This window comes from Corythoichthys intestinalis, chromosome 12 (assembly GCF_030265065.1).
Source record: "Corythoichthys intestinalis isolate RoL2023-P3 chromosome 12, ASM3026506v1, whole genome shotgun sequence".
Lineage (NCBI taxonomy): Eukaryota > Metazoa > Chordata > Actinopteri > Syngnathiformes > Syngnathidae > Corythoichthys > Corythoichthys intestinalis.
Genome location: NC_080406.1, coordinates 48,829,250 through 48,850,487, shown reverse-complemented (window position 1 = coordinate 48,850,487; position 21,238 = coordinate 48,829,250). Strand labels below are relative to the sequence as shown.

Here is a 21,238-nt window from a genome sequence, read left to right as displayed (position 1 = left end):
AAGTTTCCACAAAACACAAATGTCATCAGTCATAAATTAAAATCAAACATCACTTTGTTTTTAATGCTGTAGAATTTTAAAAAATTAAATATAACAACAACAACAGAATATACCTCTACTGTTAATTATCCTGATAACACTGCCTGCATTATTTTTTTCCAAAGCTGTCAGCACTGTGTTTATTATAATGAAATTTAAAGGATTTGTAGGTGTCTTCTTCAGTGAAAATGCATATTTATTTGATTTTTCCTGGAATGTGTTGACTGAATGTACTGGACTGTCTCAGAAAATTAGAATACACAATATTCTAATTTTCTGAGACAGTCCTGTATATTGTTCTATGTAAAGGACGTCAGCCAAGGTCGGCCCCCCACATTTTTACCACGCCAAATCTGGTCCCCTTTGCAAAAAGTGTGGACACCCCTGCTTTAAATGGTGGATTAATGTACAGGACTGTCTCAGAAAATTAGAATATTGTGTATTCTAATTTTCTGAGACAGTCCAGTATATGACTGCTTAAAAGGCCTCTTTTTTTGTTTTTACTAATGAGCTATTTAGTTGACCTCTATTTCTCTCTACAGGACCTTGGTGGGGTGAGTCCACCTCAAAGGAATTGGAAGGGCATTGCAATTGCCTTACTGGTCATCCTCGTAGTCTGCTCCCTCATCACCATGTCAGTCATCGTCCTCACACCAGGTAACATTCATTATCAGACTCTGGAGTCTTATTCTAAAACAGTATGAAAAAGAGCATTTTTCTATTAAATAAAACAAAATACTACAGTATGACAACTGGAAGTGTGACGGTATGCATTTGTAATTAGACATAACTTAAACAGGATGATCAATTTAGTTATTCCGTTTCTTACTGGAAAGTAAAACAATTTTAGTTTTATAACACAAAATACAATTACCTCAGTGTCTCAAAACTTCCCTTTTCTCACATAACCTCATAATCTTTCTGAAATTGAATCCCTACTACTTTGGTCTAAACCTCTGAAAGTCATTGTGCTGAAGGGATGGAATGACGGAGTTTAAAATTTAGAAGGGGTCATTGATACTCATCTACCCAGCATATTGATAACTCCTTATCTAGTTTAAAGTAAAAGGCAAGCCGAATCCCTAGCTCACTAAGTCCCAGGGCAAGAGTGACTGATAGGTAGCCATTCCCATCTGCCTTATCTACTGTATCTATCGATCAATCAATCAATCTGTCTACTATGGTTTCACAACATTGACAATTGTCGCGGGATTTGTGAGGTGGGAGTGTGGACTAAATACTGAGGAAAGCAAGGAGGCAAGGCCAGAGATGTGAACTATATATATTTAGTAAAAGCAAGGGCATAGGTTTGGTCTTAACATTGGTAGGGACGATATGGCATAACCTGCATGTACACTTTTTGCTGGGGACAGGACATTCTTAATGTTCAATGCAAAACAAAACTGTATTGCCTAATAGTTTTATGTGTTTTGGTTCAGCCTACGCTGTTTAATTCAAACCTTTGTTTTCAATAAATTTCTAAAGAAACATTTTGAAAAACCAGAAAAAATGTCGGGATTTTATGAGCAAATTTTATTTGCATTATTTAAACATAATTCTATTAAAATACACAATAAATACAAGCTTGTTAATCATCTCTTAACTACCCAGGAATGCAAATAAATAAATAAATAAATAAATAAACATTTGTCTTAATAAACTTCAACATTGTCTAAATAAAGAAATTAAATATAACTGAAAAAAACTTCTTTTTCATGGAATAACAAAAAAAAAAAAAAAAAAAATGGAGCCGTCCTTCAGGCAAACTCACTACCTTTCTCACAGTTTATTTAATGTTGACAATAGAAAACACATAAAGGAGAACACTTCTCTCTATGCAACTACCTACTCGAGTTTTGCAGGTTAGCAAGTTCACACAGTTTCATGTTATGCTAACTCTGATGCAGGCCAGACTTTCAGTAGCAAAATTAGTGGTGTGTTCCCCACTTCCACAACATTGACGTATTTTTACATTTCTTACAGTGGCTGCTGCTAGTTGAAAAAAAGCTTCTAATATCCCTACTATCTAACGTCTGTGTGTGTGTGTGGTGGGGTCAAGTCGACAGCCAATCAAATGTGCATTTAGGAGGGAAAAAAATGGACCGGCATATTCTGCAAGTCAAAAGAGGTACATGTAAATCTTAACATCATGAAAATAATTCACTGAATAATGGTGGGGAAAACTACAACAATTAAAACCTACAATATATAACTGTCATTATATAACGCAAATGAGGTTGCTTAAAAGTTGGTGGGGACAATTTGAGCATCCTGAAAATTTGGTAGTGTTTTGTCCCTACTGTCCCTATGCAAACCTACGCCTTTGATTAAAAATACACCCAAAGAACCACATATTGAACCGAAAACTCCTTGGAATAAACATACTGAGTGGGAGAACAATGCACAGAACGTGGAAGGAAGAGAAAGGTACACAGTGACTGTATAGAAATAAGTTGACGAGACAATAAGCAGCAGGACATGACGCGGGTGACTCCGGGAAGCTAGTTTGGTGAAGCACAAGGAGCAGGGTCGACAATAGACTGTAATGACCAATCAAAAAGAAAAAGCTGGAAAAAGAAACACATGGAAACTGGACAAGAACCAGTACCAACACAAGTTTAAGGAAGTACAATTCCAATATAATGTTGTATTTTATCGTTGTTTCACTATGTTTTCCCTTTCAATTAAAGCAACACTAGTGAACTTTTCAACTTTTATAAAATATTTTCATAGCATTTGTGATGATGATATGTCAACTGACAACTAGTTGAATGACACCTCTTTTATATCTTTAGGGCAGGGGTGCCCCATCCCGGTCCGCAAGAGTTGTTTTTCATGTCTCCGTCCTCTAACACACCTGAATCAACTAATCAGGATCGTTATCCAGCTGTTGCAGAGCTTGCTGATGAGCTGATCATTTGATTCAGGTGTTTTAAAGGAGGGAGACACGGAAAACAAGCTGGATAGGGGCTCTCGAGGACCACGATTGGGCACCTCTGCTTTAGGGAGTCTGTATCGCTTTCACCGTCATTAATTAACTTTGAGAACCCTGCTACATAAAAAAAATACAAATGTGCTGACTACTTTACGGCATTCGTCTCTCCCCCTTTCATTATAAAGACGGAAGTCAATGCGAACGCTTTCACGCAAATTCTGCAAAGATGTCAGAGCAACAAAAGAGACAAAACGTTTTGTCCGAGGAGGAAAAAAAGGGAGGCTACTAGTGATGAAAGGATACTCAAGAATAAACACTGGCCCGGGTTTCACCCGCTGGCGTGAGGCAGAGGTGATGAGGTCGGGTGGGGTGGTGCTGGTTTTACCCGCACGGTTGCTAAGCGTTATATGCTATTGTTTAGCCTCATTACCTTACTACTATTCATGCTTCACACACACGCCGAAAATAAAAATGTCATTTAATCCATCGGCAAATTTCATGATCATGATTTTACGATACTGTGCGGGTGTGCACCGGTCATCAGTCTTCCTAAAACAAAACAGTACCACTTTTGTCCACCGGCGTCGCTAAAATCGACCAAAACTGAAAAGTTTTCTAGTGTTGCTCTAATTGTAAAATGGTTGTGAAATTATTCAGATAGTCCTGGTTCTTTCTTACACTAAGGGGCCGTTTACATGGTGACAACCGACAAAAACAACAAAACACTGGTGTGTGCCTTTCCCTTCAGCCTTACACAGTTTATACTGTATATGTAAGTTCTCCTGTGTTCTTAGTTCATTTGTCAGGTCATGTCAACATTCAAGGTCTCTGACTATTACTGCCTATCCATGTTCCCGGATTTTACAAATTTATGCCTTACCCCGGTTTAACATCAGGCGTGTCTGTGGCGCGTCATCATCACTGACGCGTCAGCGCACCCCAATTTCAACAGGATGCATCTTACGAACAGAGCGTCTGTGGCGTGGCTCGATCAATTCATAAGAGGATTGCATAATCGCGCGAGTGTCCGAGAGTGACGGGTATATAAAGATAACAATACAACAACCATTCGCCTTTTAGACCCGGTGTGTTGGTCAACTTTCTTTCTGAAAGAAAGAAGAAAAAAAGTCCTGTGCTAAAGAAAAAACAATTGCAATGACAAAGAAAGATTTTAACATGTACAGTGGGGCAAATAAGTATTTAGTCAACCACCAATTGTGCAAGTTCTCCTACTTGAAAAAATTAGAGAGGCCTGTAATTGTCAACATGGGTAAACCTCAACCATGAGAGACAGAATGTGGAGAAGAAAAAAAACAACAACAGAAAATTACATTGTTTGATTTTTAAAGAATTTACTTCCAAATTAGAGTGGAAAATAAGTATTTGGTCACCTACAAACAAGCAAGATTTCTGGCTGTCAAAGAGGTCTAATTTCTTTTAACGAGGTCTAACGAGGCTCCACCCGTTACCTGTATTAATGGCACCTGTTTTAACTCATTATCATTATAAAAGACACCTGTCAACCACCTCAGTCAGTCACACGCAAAACTCCACTATGGCCAAGGCCAAAGAGCTGTCGAAGGACACCAGAGACAAAATTGTAGACCTGCACCAGGCTGGGAAAACTGAATCTGCAATAGGTAAAAGGCTTGGTGCAAAGAAATCAACTGTGGGAGCAATGATTAGAAAATGGAAGACATACAAGACCAAGATAATCTTCCTCGATCTGGGGCTCCATGCAAGATCTCACCCTGTGGCGTCAAAATGATAACAAGAACGGTGAGGAAAAATCCCAGAACCACACGGGGGGACCTAGTGAATGACCTACAAAGAGCTGGGACCACAGTAACAAAGGATAATATCAGTAACACAATGCGCCGCCAGGGACTCAAATCCTGCACTGCCAGACGTGTCCCCCTGCTGAAGAAAGTACACGTCCAGGCCCGTCTGCGGTTTGCTAGAGAGCATTTGGATGATCCAGAAGAGGACTGGGAGAATGTGTTGAGGTCAGATGAATCCAAAATAGAACTTTTTGGTAGAAACACAGGTTCTCGTGTTTGGAGGAGAAAGAATACTGAATTGCATCCGAAGAACACCACACCCACTGTGAAGCATGGGGGTAGAAACATCATGCTTTGGGGCTGTTTTTCTGCAAAGGGACTAGGACAACTGATCTGTGTAAAGGAAAGAATGAATGGGGCCATATATCGAGAGATTTTGAGTGAAAATCTCCTTCGATCAGCAAGGGCATTGAAGATGAGACGTGGCTGGGTCTTTTAGCATGACACACAGCAAACACACAATCAGGGCAACAAAAAAGTGGCTTCGTAAGAAGCATTTGAAGGTCCTGGAGTGGCCTAGCCAGTCTCCAGATCTCAACCCCATAGAAAATCTGTGGAAGGAGTTGAAAGTCCGTGTTGCCCAACGACAGCCCCAAAACATAACTGATCTAGAGGAGATCCACCATGATTTGCAAATAAATTCTTTAAAAATCAAACAATGTGATTTTCTGTTTTTTTTCCCCCACATTCTGTCTCTCATGGTTGAGGTTTACCCATGTTGACAATTACAGGCCTCTCTAATATTTTCAAGTGGGAGAACTTGCACAATTAGTGGTTGACTAAATACTTACTTGCCCCACTGTATTTTCAAAATCAGATGCCGCTCTGAATCTTTTTCCTATTATGAACAGTTCTAAATTACTTAATTGATGAATTTTGTCAAGTTAAAGCACTAAGCAGAAATTGATCAAATTAATTGCATATTATTTTGAAAATCGACCGAATCCACCATATATTTACTGAAGTGACTTCTGATCTGTACGATCCTACCTAGATCAATTGACAGAGGAGGGTTGCGTCTTGCAACAAATAATAATCTCTGCCGTTCGTTTTGTTTGAGTTAGATCCTCACTGCCTCACTGCTTGCACGTTTCGTTCACCTGCCACATTCCTGACATCTGTGAGCTTAAACAAATGTATTAAGCAAAGGATTTGGGGTTAGAAGCAACCCTCGAGTGTAATATGATTGTGATCTTTGCCTGTCTTTTTAAACGCTGTTGAATTCCATGGTTGGTTACTCTCCAGGTCCCCAAGTACAAATATGCTGTGTAGGCTTTGCAATGAAAGCCAATATGGCTGACATTCAAAATCTTGTAGCCCTCCTCATCTGCTCGCAGTCAGCAGCTGTCCTATTTGAAAAGACTTGCTCTATTCCTATTCAGCACTTTATGTTCAAAAGTGGATTGTGCTTGCTTGGGAATGAGCAATAGAAAAACAAGAGGGTAGTTACTAGTGAGTAAAGATTGACCGATATGTTTTTTTCAGGACAGATACCGATTATTAGTAGTTAGAGGAGCAGATAACGGATTAGCCAATATTCATTTGCAGTAAAAGTGTAAAAATCGGCGTAAAAAATTGAAAAATGCGAGCACTGAACTTCATTGAGATGCCTAAAGCATGTTTATTGAATCACACAAATAGAAAATAATAGCTCCAGAAATGCCTGAATTTGAATTTTCTGTCCGGAGCGTCTTAAAACTTTTCCTCTCACTCTCCAGTGTGTGTGAGAACAGCAATTACTTTGAAGGCTCTGCCTCTGCCGTTTGGGGATGGCATGGTTCAGTGGTAGAGTAGTCGTTCCCCAACCCAGAGGATGTGGATTCGATTCTCCGCCCTGATGAACTTGTCTAAGTATCCTTGAGCAAGATATTAAACCCAACGTTGCTCCTGGTGCTGCGTCACCAGTAGGTAGAAGAGGATATATCGTAAAGTGCTTTGAGGGCCTTAAAAAGGTGGATAGGCGCAATACAAGTGTAACTCCATTTACCATTACCTTTTAACAAATCAGAGGATGGGGTGAATACTAGTGCAGGAGAGAGAGGCGCTGAAATAACCCAGTTTTAAATGGAGTTTTTCATATTGGTCGGTCGGATAAAAGAAAGGCCGATACCGATATACGTCAAATCTCCAAATATTGGCGTCGATAATCGGTCTATCTCTATTCAAAAGTAAAATATTTCCTGGGTCATGCCGGTGCCTGTCTAAAAAAACATTTCTATTCAACTCAACATGGAAGAATTGTTCAGTGATCCCTCACTACTTTGCGCTTCAAACTTCGCGCCCTCAGTCCATCGCAGATTTTTTTTCCGATTAAAAAAAAAAAAAAAAAGAATACAGATGAACTCCCTCCCTCTCCCTGCTCTTTGTTCGTAAGGCATGTCACTGGAGTTACTTATTCAAGTCAACGATGCTGACAGATGTTTGTGTTTGATCTTGCCAGTCACGGACTTCAAAAGTGCCACATGCGTCAATCATCGTGTAACTTGTTAAACAGTTGCTTTGGCAAGTCATTGTGTGTAAGTGAGCAGCTTGAGAGGATTTGAGCAGACTCACTATGAAGCATTTAAAAAAGCCTAACATTTTCCTACTACTTTATTCTTGTTTAAAAATAATTCGGTGGGACAGTAACAGGCATAATTATTACATTTGAAGTGCTTAAAAGCCATTTATTTAAAAAAAAAAAAAAACTTATATATATATATATTATACATTATTATTATTATTATATATTTAAAAAATATACATATATTATATATATACATTATTATTATCATTATACATTTATTATTTATTTATCTATTTAATTATTTAATTATATATATATATATATATATATATATATATATATATATATATATATATATATATATATATATATATATATATATATATATATATATATATATATATATATATATATATATAATTTTAAATTATCGTTTGGGAAAGAAAAAAACATGTCCTATATGTATCTCTTTCCAATATTAAATCTGAATAAATACATTGAACACCAACAAAAAACAAAACAACAACAACAAAAATGAGGGATCATTGTTTTGTTAATATACAGTACAAAATGTGTGAGTGATGCAAATAGATTTTCTGAATTATACATTAGAACGGGTCATAGTGTAAAATTACCGTCCCTAGTCCCATCATCATTTATTTATTTATTTTTTAAATTTGAAATTAATTTTTATTGAATGTTCTACGATTGAGTCAGGTATTTATAGTATTGCTACTGGCACCTTGCATTAAAAACTCAGTGGAAATCAACAGGAGAGTGCATCACAAATGATAAATGTTTTTGTCAATGGTGGAGGATAAAAAGCCCAGAGTACAAACAGTAGGTAATAAAAAAACAATGTACAGTAATCGCTCATCCCTTCGAAACACCTATGCTTTGACACATTGCTTTTGGCTCAGAAATGCATACTGATTAAAATAAAAAAGACAATCCAATAATGAGACTAGTGTATTCTTAGTAGTGCTGTTCAAGGAGATGCTGTACATCATTGTCAATATTATTTCGAGTAACAAGCAGGGAAATTAACTGTCCAACTGTCTGGAGAGGTTGAATCGGGATCTAAATTTTAAAACAATAATGTAAAATCCCCCAACATACAACATGTGTTTGTACTATAATAAGCAAGAATCTGTCCATCTTTATTCGGACTGGCACAGATGTCAAACCTGGTGGGAAGGTACTGTACAACACGTACAGCGAAAGGAGAACGAGTTAATATTTTGTAATGATTTTACTTAATTAATTGATTGATTGGGATTATGAAAAGACTTGTTAACAAGCCTGCCAAATTTGAATGAATAACAAACATTGCTTACGAATGAGTTCCGTTCCAATGCTGGCGACGTAACCCGACATTCTGCGTAAGTCGGAATGAACCCTTCAAGTACCCAAAAATAATTATCCAAAAAGCCCAAAGGTATTGTATTTTGTTTAATGATGGAGGATACACTGCCCTCTGGTGGCCGCATTGGTTCCGCTTGTACTGTCGCCTTGTATGACATGGATAAAGGATAGTTGTGCTGTGGTTTGGCCCACATCAGTCAGTAAGTTTTTTCAGATATGCATTTGTAATTAAGTATACAGCTACAGTTTGTGGAGTTACGTATGAGCGATTTGCTATTAGACTTTTTAATACGTTATCATTGGTAGCATATAAGCTAGTAGACTTTTGTTAGGCAAATCAGGCTTATTTAATCTACAAAAATAACATATTGATTGGACTAGATGGATGTTTGAACATCAATTGTTTTGTGTAAAGTGTTTTATTGTTAAAACGTGTGTCCATTTGCACAGCTTTACAAATTGTCAAAAGTGAAGGAAGTAAAAAGCTTCAAAATGCACAATTTGTTTGCCGATTGTAAAGCTGAACTACTTCCTATTTGGTGAGGACAGAACACATCATATTAATAAAGCAAAAAATACGAAACTGTGAGGTACAATAAGGTACTGTTTATGCGACCAACAAAAAAACAAAAAAACGACTAGGTACAAAATGGCGGACGAGGCTCGTAAAGTTGGTATCACGCAAGTTGAGTACGTCGTAACCCGGGAACTACCTGTAATGTAAAAAGGCTTCAAATGGGAGAAGATAAGGCTGACCCATCCATTCTCGTGACTGTCCTCAAACCACGCCCCACTGTGACTACATATTCTCGCTAATGATCATTTTCAACAAGGGCAACAGCTTGATCCATATTGTTGATGCGATGAATCTTAACGCATTGCATCCCTTTTTGCTTCCAGCTGACAACCAAGCTGGAAGTGACACCAAACTGACTGTGGAGGATCTCTTTAAACCAGAGTTCAAGGTCCATGACCCAAAGGCTAATTGGATCAATGGTGAGTCATACACTTGACAAGCAAATCATTCCTTGTTAGTCCTTTATCAGCCACTCTGTATTTGTTGTCAGTGTTCCTCCTCGTGACTTTATATATGGTTTGATTAGCTCATTATTCTTGGAAAATATTGTATTGGATGTAAAGTATTAAACACAAGTGGGCTCTTTCGCTCGTGTGTATACACACATGTGTTGAAAACGGTTTTGAACATCTATCATCTTTCTTGCCACTCATAATTGAGCCTCACTAGCATCCAAATGCAGCAGTTTGGACTTATTTCCTCGATCCTTATTTACAATGGATTGACTCCTTATTTGCCAGAAAGGGATCAAATGTCTGATTTGCTTGGAGTGAGTAAGAACGTAATTCTCCCTCAGAGAGAGAGAGAGAGAGAGAGAGAGAGAGAGAGAGAGAGAGAGAGAGAGAGAGAGAGAGAGAGAGAGGACGGACAGGATTGTGGCATTCCTGTGCTGTTTCCAGTCTCTCATTCGATGCTGCTCTGACTTCCCCCCCATTGCCCATGAACTGCACAAGTGTAACTTCATGCCTCAAGGAAGAAGAAAGAGGCAAGGTTTTCCATCAATATTTCATTCCCCAGTGACATTTTTCCACTATCTTCACAAAACGCCATCTCATTCCCTGAGCTGACCTAAGGCCAGAAAGGAGAACTAATGTTTTGCGATCAGGCAATCAGTAAAAAGAGCTTTGCAGGTTGTTTTCTGGATGGATGGGTGGAAATAAACTCTTGGCCAGTGAGAAAAGATAACAGACAGATGGATAAGAGGGAGTGCAGTTGGATCACCAGGATTTGGAGAAACAGTGAGATTTTCAGAGGCTTTGGGGGGATTTAGCTGGAAGTGGTCTAAACGTCAGAATCAAATTGATATGATCATATTTGAGCTAGTTTGTTTGAATTGCATATTTTACAAGTCATACTTGAAATTATATTGGTGAATAATCATATAAATAAGTTTACCTACTGGAGTCTCGTAATAGGCATAAATGTCATACTCATTCAGTATTTTAATTATTAGAAAGAAAAAAAAAAATCTATATTCTATATCCGTTCAGGCACTATTATACTCTTTTTAAGCTCTCAGTGAGTCATGTTTCCCTAAACTTCTACATGCTTAGCGCATCCTTTAACTAGCCTGCAGTGGCTTAGTAGTTAGCACCTTTGAGTGCCAATATGATGGTGTGGGTCGAAGTCCCAATTGGCGTGGGGGACGACGAGTAAAAGGTACAACATGATGTAACCAGCAGAAAGGCAGGTTACATAGCGTATTATTTACAGTATAAATGTAATAACATTGAATACTACTACAATGATTTTAAAGTAAAAGAACAATCGACCAAAATGAAATTGATGAGGGGAGGGGGGAAAGGGGAGACCGGGTGACTAGTGATGAAGAGACTAGACAACTAAATATTAACATTGGAAAATAGAAATAAAGTAAGACAAGTGGTAGGTAGAGTGAGAAAAAGGAGATAGAACTCAGTGGCTGTACTTCCCCCAGCATTATAGCTTCTAGTGCAGCCTAGACTAAACTGTGAGTCTACTCCGACTTCAACTAGCCTGACCATAAGCTTTGTCGAATAAGAACGTTTTTAATCTAATCTTAAATGTGCAGACTGTCTCGGCTTCTTTAATATTAGCTGGAAGCTGATTCCATAAAACGGGTTTGGTGGCTAAAGGCTCTAGCTCCGACAGTACTTTTAGAAACCCTGGGAACTACCAGTAGACCTGCATTCTGAGAGCGGAGTGTTCTGTTGGGGCGGTATGGTATGATGACTTGTCGACTGACAACTAGTTGAATGACACCTCTTTTATATCTTGAGGATGTCTGTATCGCTTTCGCCAGCACTAATTAACTTTAAGGAGGAAAATGACAAAAATGTGCTTTACAGCATAAGTACTTCCCCCTTACTCCATTTACTATAATGACGGAAGTTGATGGTCACGCTTTTACGTAAATTCTGCAAAGATGGTAGAGTGACAGAGACAAAACGTTTTGTCTGAGGAGACAAAAGGTGGCAACCAGAATATAAAGAATTAACATTGGCACGGCTTTCTGACGAGTTCGGGTGTGGTGGTGGTGGTGTGCTTACTGCTTTACGGCATACGTCACTTCCCCTTTCTCCATTCGTTATAAAGACTGAAGTCGATGCGAATGCTTTTGTGCGAATTCTGCAAAGATGGCAGAGAAACTTAAGAGATGAAAAGTTTAGTCCGAGGAGACAAAAAAGAAAAAATAAACATTGGCCCTGCTTTCACCCGCTGGCATGACAACTCGCTGATGAGTGCGGGTGAAGGGGGTTTGGGATTTATACGGTACAAGATCAAAGGTTTCTTATTTTCAACATCGTCGTATGATATTGTTTAGCCACAATTGAATTCATTACCTCATCAGTATTAGTATTCATCCTTCCCACAGCCGCTGGAAACAAAAATGTCAATCAATCCAACTGCAGGCGACCGGGTGCGCTGGTCCACATGGGAAATGCAGTCTTTCTTAAAGGGAACCACAGATGGGAGGACATATAGTTCTTAATAGATAAATCTTAGTACGAGTTATAAAAAATTGATATTAAAATCCCCTTAATGTTTCCGTTTCAATAATTTTTTAAAAATTATTTTAACCAGTAAGTCGCCATTGTTGTTGATGTCACAGGGCGGTGACATCACATGGCCACGCTGCCAGAATTCCACAAGTCACTCTTTAAAAAAAAAAAAAAAAGAAAAAAACACATGTCGCTCTTTGATTAATTAAGGTAGTGATTTAGATACGCCACAAGGTGTCAATGACAGGTTTAAATTAGGGATCAAACCAATGAGTGCGTTTTGTTCCTTGACTGACACCATAGTTTTCCTTTAAAGAGCATATGACACGAGAAAAAAAGTCTTAAATGGCATTATTATGTGAATTAGAATCATATTTTGAGACGATTCGACTATATACAACAATTAAGCAAAGCACAGATGACGAGAAATTAGTCTTTTAATCTGCCGGTTAGCCACGCCTACCATTATAGGGCTTTAGCGTCCCCAACAGGTGGATGACGTCAGCGGTAGACTGGGCTCATCGGTTTTACTATTCAGCCCATTGAGGGGGAATTATTCAGAACGAGGAAAACGCGACAAAGAGAGCCGCAAAATGTCATTGTTTCAGGCTCTCTACTCCAATATTTTTACAGGATATTCTTTTTATCCAAGTATTTTTTCCCCAATAGCTATATAAATGGCTTGAGAAGGACCAGTGAGCCCGTCAAGGGGGAACTATTCACAACGAGGAAAACGCAATGAAGAGAGCGGCAAAATGTCATTGTTTCTGTCTCTTTACTTCAATATTTTTACAGGATATTCTTTTTATCCAAGTATTTTCCCCAACAGCTATATATATGGCTTGAGAAGGACCAGTCAGCCCGTCGAGGGGGAACTATTCACAACGAGGAAAACGCGACGAAGAGAGCGGCAAAATGTCATTGTTTCTGTCTCTTTACTTCAATATTTTTACAGGATATTCTTTTTATCCAAGTATTTTCCCCAATTGCTAAATAAATGGCATGGTCATGACAAATAACAGGCTTGTGCTGAATGGAATATGAAATAATAAAAATGCATTTATTCAGGACGACATGGCAAAATTACTCCATAATGGTCAAAACTGTCGACTTCACCTTTACTGCCGCACCTCCCGAACGATAATTTATGACACCTAAATCGGACATATGTCATTTCCCTTCCCCAGCTTAGGAGAATGTAAACAAACCAGAAGGCGTGACAGCTAGCCGACATGCTAACCCGAACCGAGTGATGTTTCAAAGTCTTCGAAGCGGAAAATCACACATAACTATCCTGGATTATTTGACATGACGACCCGGTTGTCGATTGTCTTTGCGGATCGGCAAACCGCCCGGCGGAGAGCAATTTACAGTTCGTTCCCCAGAGGAGGGTGGCTGGAGTTGTTGTGCAGCTAACGTGCTGCTGCTAATGAGCATTAGTAGAGCTTTTTACAAGCTAACCCGAACCGAGTAATGTTTCAAAGTCTTCGAAGCGGAAAATCACACATAACTAGCTCGGATGTTTTGACATGACGACTGGGTTGTCGATTGTCTTCGCCGGAGAGCAATTTACAGCTCGCTCGGCGGAGGAGTGCGGCTGCAGTTGTTGTGCAGCTAATATGCACGAGGAGAGCTTTTTACATGCCTATCAATGATGAAACGTAAATAGTCCTTAATTTGAAGAAAGTTTGTAGTGTTTACTTTGTAATCGCTGTATTCGCGGCCTGTTTTTAACTCAAAGTTGCAATTTCTGATTGGTCGGAAAATTTGACAGAACACCGGGCACATGAGCGCAATAAGCCCAATATAGTGCTCTCCCGGCGGGTGGATGTGCGACAAGCCGCCGGTGTTGTGCCGAAAAATAGCCGCCCTGCATGCATGTCAGCCACAAAATGCAAGCCACCTACATATTAAAATGATCCCAGTATTTGAGATAATAAAAAACACAATGTTTACTCACTTCCTCGTAAGTCCAATGGTCCCACAGTAGTAGGGCTTGTTTTGGCCAATATCCACGGTGAATGGGAACCTTTTGAAACTCCAAAAAGGCGCACACGCCTCTCCCTCATACAGCAAGATTTTTCTGCAGCCGTTTGGCTGGCGTGATGCGAAAAATAAACGTATTAATCCGCAAAATCCGCTGAATCCTTAGTCCTCATACACAACAGTACGGCTGTATAGTGAAGAGGACGCCTTCATCCGTACACGTCACAGCGCCCTCCTCCTCAATGCAAGACCGAAGCCAAAAGTCACTCATTTTCATGGCGCGGGATTAAAAAAACTAAATAAATATAGCGATCGCTTCCACACACATCCAAGCGGACCATATCATTCAGGAGCATAAAATATATGTAGTATATCTATATAATATTATGAAATAAACATGCTTTTTCGTGTCACATGCACTTTAAGGCACTCAATGCGCTTTGACACTATAGCCCAGGGGTGGGCAAACTATTCCACAAAGTGCTGCAGTGGGTGCGGGTTTTTGTTGCAACCCATTAAGAGGACACATTTTCACCAATCTGCTGTTTTACAAGTGCAATCAGTCGATTGCAGTCAGGTGCTTCTCATTTCTGCTGAAACCTCATTGGTTATACTATCTGTGCTGGGTCAGTTGGAACAAAGACCAGGACCCACTGCGGCCCTCGAGGACCGGTTTGCCCACCCCTGCTATAGCCTCATGATGGAACTGTGGAACATGTGGGGTTCAGTATCTTTCTGAAGGATACTTGGATGAGGTCACCAGGAAAATCAAGCCCACAACCTCTGGGTTGGGGAATGATTAATCTACCACTGAGCCACGCCGCCGCTTTATCGTGAACATAAGGAACCTCAATAAGCCCAATTTCTGTCTTCTAGCACAGTTACAGATAGATGACTACAATATATGCAAATTGATGTCTTTAACTCATTCACTCCCAGCCATTTTTACTGGTGCAACCCCTTTAGCTCCCGGCCATTTTACTGGATTTTGCCTGATTTTGCAAGGCCCACAGAAAATTCTGTTCTATTGCTATATAAACATGGAACCCACCAAAATAAAGATTAGACTCTCTTCTTTCAGCAGGAAAAAAATGATTGGTTCATATCTTTTTCCATTCTTTAGAAATCAGCATTAGAAAATAGCTTAGTTTGAGCAATTTTCCAATTTCTGATAAAAAAACTGAGAAATTGAGCTTTTTGTGAAAGCATACATTTCAAACATAACTTTCAATTCAACACAGCTACTTTTTGCTTTAGTTACATCCCAAACATCTGAATAATGTTTTCCTTTTACAATATAACATAAACAACAAGACAAATAGAGCTTTTGATAGCAAAGTAACAATTTATTTAAACATAACCAAATGAGAGATGATGCTGTTGTGGCCCCGACAGCCGGGGTAAACTTTTCCATCATCGCCGCCTGTCTCTGCTCGGCGAGTAGCATGGACTCAACGGCATCGTCGCTGCACTGGTGATCCCGGTCGTTCCGCCCGGTCGTCCAACGCCTGGCATACCGAGCGTCCTCCCGGTTGTTCTGCTCGGTCGTCCGCCGCCTGGCATCCTGGACGTCCATTCGGTCGTCTTCCGCCGTTGCCCCGGCCGTGCACCCTGGCCGTGCGCCCCGGCCGTTTCCTTCCGTTAAATCGGGTTGCATGTCTTACCAAATGCGCTACTGCCCTCCAGTGGCCAGTTTTTTTGCTTTAAAATTGATTTTCTGCCATGTGCTTTGGAGCTAAGTTGAATCAGAACCCAGAGATGTATCTTGTGAAAAAAACACGTAAAAGACGTGCATGGTATTTTTCCGACTACAAGTCGCATCTGAGTATAATTCGCACCAGCCATAAAATGCCCAACGAAGAGAAAAAAACATATATAAGTCGCACCGAAGTATAAGTCGCATTTTTGGGGGAAATTTACTTGATAAAATCCAACACATAGAACAGATATGTTATCTTGAAAGGCAATTTAATATAAAAATATAATAGAGAACAACATGCTGAATAAGTGTACAGTGTACAGTGCGTGAACAACGAAATGTGAACATACTGTCCTCACCAGGACGCTACGGCTCGGTCCTGGCTATACAGCGAGCTAAACTCCCACATGACGATGCTGGACGTCCGTATAATTTGCTGAATCAATTTCGTCCTTGATACCGAACAGGTTTGCATCAACATAAATAAATGATAATTAGTTGCTATTACAGCAATGACACAAACGGTTAGCATGCGTTAGCACATCATTCAAACAACCACACAACTGGCTCTAAGTGTCCGACCGCAGGTGGAAGACACAACAACAACAGAAAGAATGATCCACACAGGCGTTGCCTCTGTAGAGATATTTTACAAGCATAAACAATAAACGTAGGTTCACAGCTCTCTCTCTCTCTCTCTCTCTCTCTCTCTCTCTCTCTCTCTCTCTCTCTCTCGCTCAGACAGAGACGCTGCGTAGATGTTCATCTTCTTCTGGCGTGTGAGCGCTCTTATTCGCGTAAACAAGTCCGAGTGCGCCCCCACGTGGGCGTGAACGCGCCACAAATTAAAAGCATGCATTTCAATATAAAAAAGTCATTGATACAATTGAACACACATTTTGCCAAAGGCAGAACGCGAACGTGGCCATAGCTTTTAAGGGTTATTGAGATAACTATAGCATAAAGATCATGCTAACAAGTTTATCAAACTATAAGTGTCTCTCCAAAACACCAAAATAACAAGTGAAATGATATCATAATGTGTTAATAATTTGACACATAAGTCACTCCTAAGTATAAGTCGCACCCCCACCCAAACTATGAAAAAAAAAAATTGTGACTGAAACAATAAAAAATAAAACATATTTATACGTTTTTAGGAGCAAATGAGTTAAGCTGCAATCAATCAATCAATCAATCAATCAATCAATCAATCAATCAATCAATCAATCAATCAATTAATCATTCAATCAATCAACCTTATTTGTATAGCACTTTTAAAAGATCATCAAAACAGGAAAGTAAGTTAAAAGTCATGGGAACACAAACACAAAAGTAAAAACAAAACGTTCCTATCAGATTGCTGTGAGTTAATGCCTGACTAACAATACACAATTTTTTTGGTCGTTCCTGACGATTGCAGTGACAGATTACATGACATTATGTCATGATATCACAGTGTGTCTTGGAACGGACAAGTTGTCACACTACAAGATCAGAGCCTACTTGATCATCTCTTACTACTTTGGCAAAGAGCATGGTCCATACTGAGGCGAAGAGCGCGGTACGACAGCTAATTCGTTGGGAGGTGGGACAAGCAGCTGTCAATCAGTAATGGCGCCGGACGGTTGTCTGCACACTCGCTATAAACAAGACAGGAAAATGGGTTGCACTGTTTATTTTGTCTGCGTGGGGTGGAGGAACACATGTAAGCGTCACAAGGTGCCGGCATCTGCACTCTCAGGAAAAAAAAAAAACGACAGCGAGAGAGCAAGTAAATGCAAATTTCGTTTACGAAGTTACACTATTGAGCAATGTTCATCAATAAATTGTCGGAACACATGGGATGTGTCACACTATGCGGCACGATAAGCAGAAATTCTGACACGCCAGACTTCCAGACATTGTCATGAGGGTCCCGAGACGCCAGGTCAGCAGTCGGTGGATATGTCACACTCCACCAGGCATCTTGAACCTCTGACTTAAAGACTTGTAGGCTCGAATAAGCCACACTTGTTCTTTTTTACTAAAATATGTTATTAGAAATACATAAAATATTGTCATCGATTTTAAACTCTATAATAATTAGTACATGTTTTGACCTACGGAGGGCGCCGTGTTTTAAGTTTAAGCCCCGCATTGGACACTCGGGGTGATGGTGTATGTCACAGTCACTTGACGAATACTACCAGGTTACTGCAATTCCATCTATTCTTTCCAACACATGAGCTCTGTATGCATCTAAACAAAACAAGCTGAAAGGCCACGGTAGTAATTTGGGTGTCAAGTTCGCCTCTTGTTGGACGTTTCGCCAGTGTAGCACATTTTGGCAGAACACCGTGTTTTTTTCTACTCTCGTCTCATCACGTCTTTCCTGTTTATTTTACTTTTGCTGCTCGTTTTGTGAAATATTGACAGTGCTTTCGTTCTAATTAATGTTCCTCTCGGGTTCAAATTGAAAGGGTTGAACAGATGACATGTTTATGTAGCTTGAGTCATACTCTGGAAGCCCGGCAGCGTAACCATGTGACGTCACCACCCTGCCACGTCAACAACAATGGCGACCTACTAGTTAAAACTAATTTTAAAAATTGTATAAAAATGAAACCATCAAGAGGGGTTTCAATATGAAATTATTTTAACTCATAATAACATTTATCTTTTAAGAACCACAAGTCTTTCTATCCGTAGGTCCATTTAAGGAGGTAAAAGTTCACTTTCTCGTGGAGTCAGCGAGTGGGCATGTGACTATTCTGCTGAATGGACGTCTGCTTTTATAAATGTAATCAAATGTGTTTATAATATACATATTAAACAATAATAAACAAAGTTAAGTGATTAAGGTACAATTAAATGTACACTGTAAAATATTAAAAGTTGACTTTACTAAAAAAATATATGCAAACTTGCTGCCTTAAAAAAATTAATTTATGTTGACTTAGATGAATTAGATTTGATTAACTTAATTATTGTGATTTGGCAGTACTCAAATTAACTTAAAAAATTTGGATTATAGTCACTTGTTTTTATTGAGTTGGCAGTACTCAAACTAACTAAAATAACTGGATTACAGTAACTTGTTTATTTTGAGTGTACAGTACTCCCATCATATTCAGGTCAACTTAATTTTCTTGACCTAAAAGAATTCCACAATAGAAATTACATCTGCACATACTAATTTCATTAAAAACACATTATCTAACAGTAATGACCCCCAAAACACAATAAATGGAGAACACTCATTGGATTAATTCAATGGAATGAAAATTTACTTTAAAATGCTCAAAAGTGCATTTAATGAGAGACACTGGCTCCTGGCAGGCTGAACGGTGTTTGGTTAATGCTCAGTATCAATGAACAATCAGTGGATTAATTATAAACCTACTTTTGCAAACATTTTGCACCTCATACAAAGTATAAGTACCTAAAATAACCTTTTGCTACAGAAATTACTGAATAATACCTGAACTGCATCAATGTCCACTGCTATCCTGTAATTTCCAAAGACTAACAGGCGAGATCCTATTATCATAATTTCAGGACATTAACTCAGCATTGAAGACATGGCGTCAAACTAGTTTCCCATTACAACATGAGCTTGAGCTCTGGTAAAGCTAACAGTTCTGATTTCTCCAACAATATTAGTGATCAAAACTGGAACTACAATCAACATTGTGCCATGGTTTAAACTGTGCAGCAGTGATAAAATAAACATAAAAATACAGAACTCCTTTTAAAACACACAACTCAGTTCAAATTCAAATTTCACTTTAACACCTGATACAGTAAACAAGATACTTTGTTTTTTTCACATCACTAAGAGTAAATGCAAAACGTGTACTGGAGTTATACACCTGAGAAACCTAAAATCTTACCAAGAATATGTGTCTTATTTTTATTCAAATTCTAATTTCATATTAAGCTTTTTCCTCAAAAAAAAAAAAAAAAAAAAAAAAAAAAAAAAGTAATTTCTATTCAAAAATATTTCATTAGTACATATATATTATTATTTTTTTTCAATCAAAGAAAAAGTCATGTCAATCAAAAAAATTTGTTTGAATGCAAAAATAAATGTGTAAGTCAAAAAATATGTTTGAAAACTATTTTTCTTTGATTGAAATTTTTTTTTTAAAATTTAATTCTTTTTTTTTTTTTTTTGAAACAACTTTTTTGATTGATGTAATTCTGCGTTTGGACCACATTTTGGCTAGGACATTTGTGTCTTTATTATTCAATCCAAAAATAAGTTGCTTCAAACAAAAAATGTATATTTTCAAAATAAAATCACTTCAATTTAAAAAAAAAAAAAAAAAAAAAAAAAAAAAAAAACAATTGTAGAAAAAAAGGTTTGAATGTGAAAAAATATTTGAGACTCAGAAATTTACGCTTTATTTTTCATTGAAACTGTTTTCTTTGATCGAAGCAATCCTTTTTGTTTTTGAGCCATATTATGGGTAAGACATTTGTGTCCAAATCATTCAATCCCAATAAAAGTTGCTTCAATCAAAAAACTATTTTTAATCAAAGAAAAAAAAAACTTTTGCAAAAATATTTTTTTGAAAATATATATATATTTTTTTTAATTGACGTGTCACTTTTTTTGAAAAGCAAAAAGTTTTAAACTTTTTTTTTTTTTTTTTTTAAGGTGGAAAAAGTTTTGAAGGCACTTTTTTTTTTTGAAGTGGAAAAAGTTTTGAAGGCACTTTTTTTCGGTTGAATCATTTAGACACGAAGATCCAACTTCAACGCTACTTCTGACATGTTTGAGTGGCAGGTGATTACGCCAATGGCATAAAAGCAGGAAGCAAAAATAATGGCCACCAGGGCTCCATCCAGCCATCGGACTCTGCTCGAGTCCAAGCCGAAAATAGGGCACCGGTACGGGGGTGTGACATCGGCATCTCACCGGTGTGCCGGCGATGGTACGGTGCCCTGTTGCGGCACACTGGCGAACCCCGATATCACTACCCCGGCGCGGAGGCCGGCTGTTGAGTAGACGGCCCGCGACTGACACGACACTCATTCAAAGCTGAAGCGACGGGGCTCCCGGCGCAGGCTACTGGGCAGGCTAGTGTCGGGCCACTCGTCGGCCACTCCCATACCGGCGCGTCGCGACACTGCGGTTGGACCCCGATTGCCAACCGTCACGTCAGGGCAGTGGGTGAAGTTCCCCTCTTGAATCACATTAAGCAGCAGCGCACCATACCAGCGCGGGCACTCCGGTAAGATGCCGATGTCACCCCCCCGTACCAGTGCCCTATTTTCGGCTTGGACTCGAGCAGAGTCCGATGGCTCGATGGAGCCCTGGT

General features: G+C 38.9%; 1 protein-coding gene and 1 long non-coding RNA gene across 3 annotated transcripts in view; one reads left to right on the top strand and one right to left on the bottom strand.

Annotated features, from left to right (window-relative positions):
* The window catches only part of LOC130927130 (inactive dipeptidyl peptidase 10-like), a 262,038-nt gene that overhangs the window by 144,154 nt on the left and 96,646 nt on the right, over positions 1–21,238 (top strand). For both annotated transcript variants that reach the window (XM_057852708.1, XM_057852709.1), the window contains exons 2-3: positions 582–696; positions 9,587–9,682. In XM_057852708.1, the coding sequence (XP_057708691.1) occupies positions 582–696; positions 9,587–9,682 (211 nt within the window). The remainder of the gene's footprint in view (positions 1–581; positions 697–9,586; positions 9,683–21,238) is intronic.
* The window catches only part of LOC130927132 (uncharacterized), a 43,413-nt gene that overhangs the window by 2,086 nt on the left and 20,089 nt on the right, over positions 1–21,238 (bottom strand). Inside the window, exon 2 of the long non-coding RNA XR_009066353.1 lies at positions 640–729. This is a non-coding gene — a long non-coding RNA (uncharacterized LOC130927132). The remainder of the gene's footprint in view (positions 1–639; positions 730–21,238) is intronic.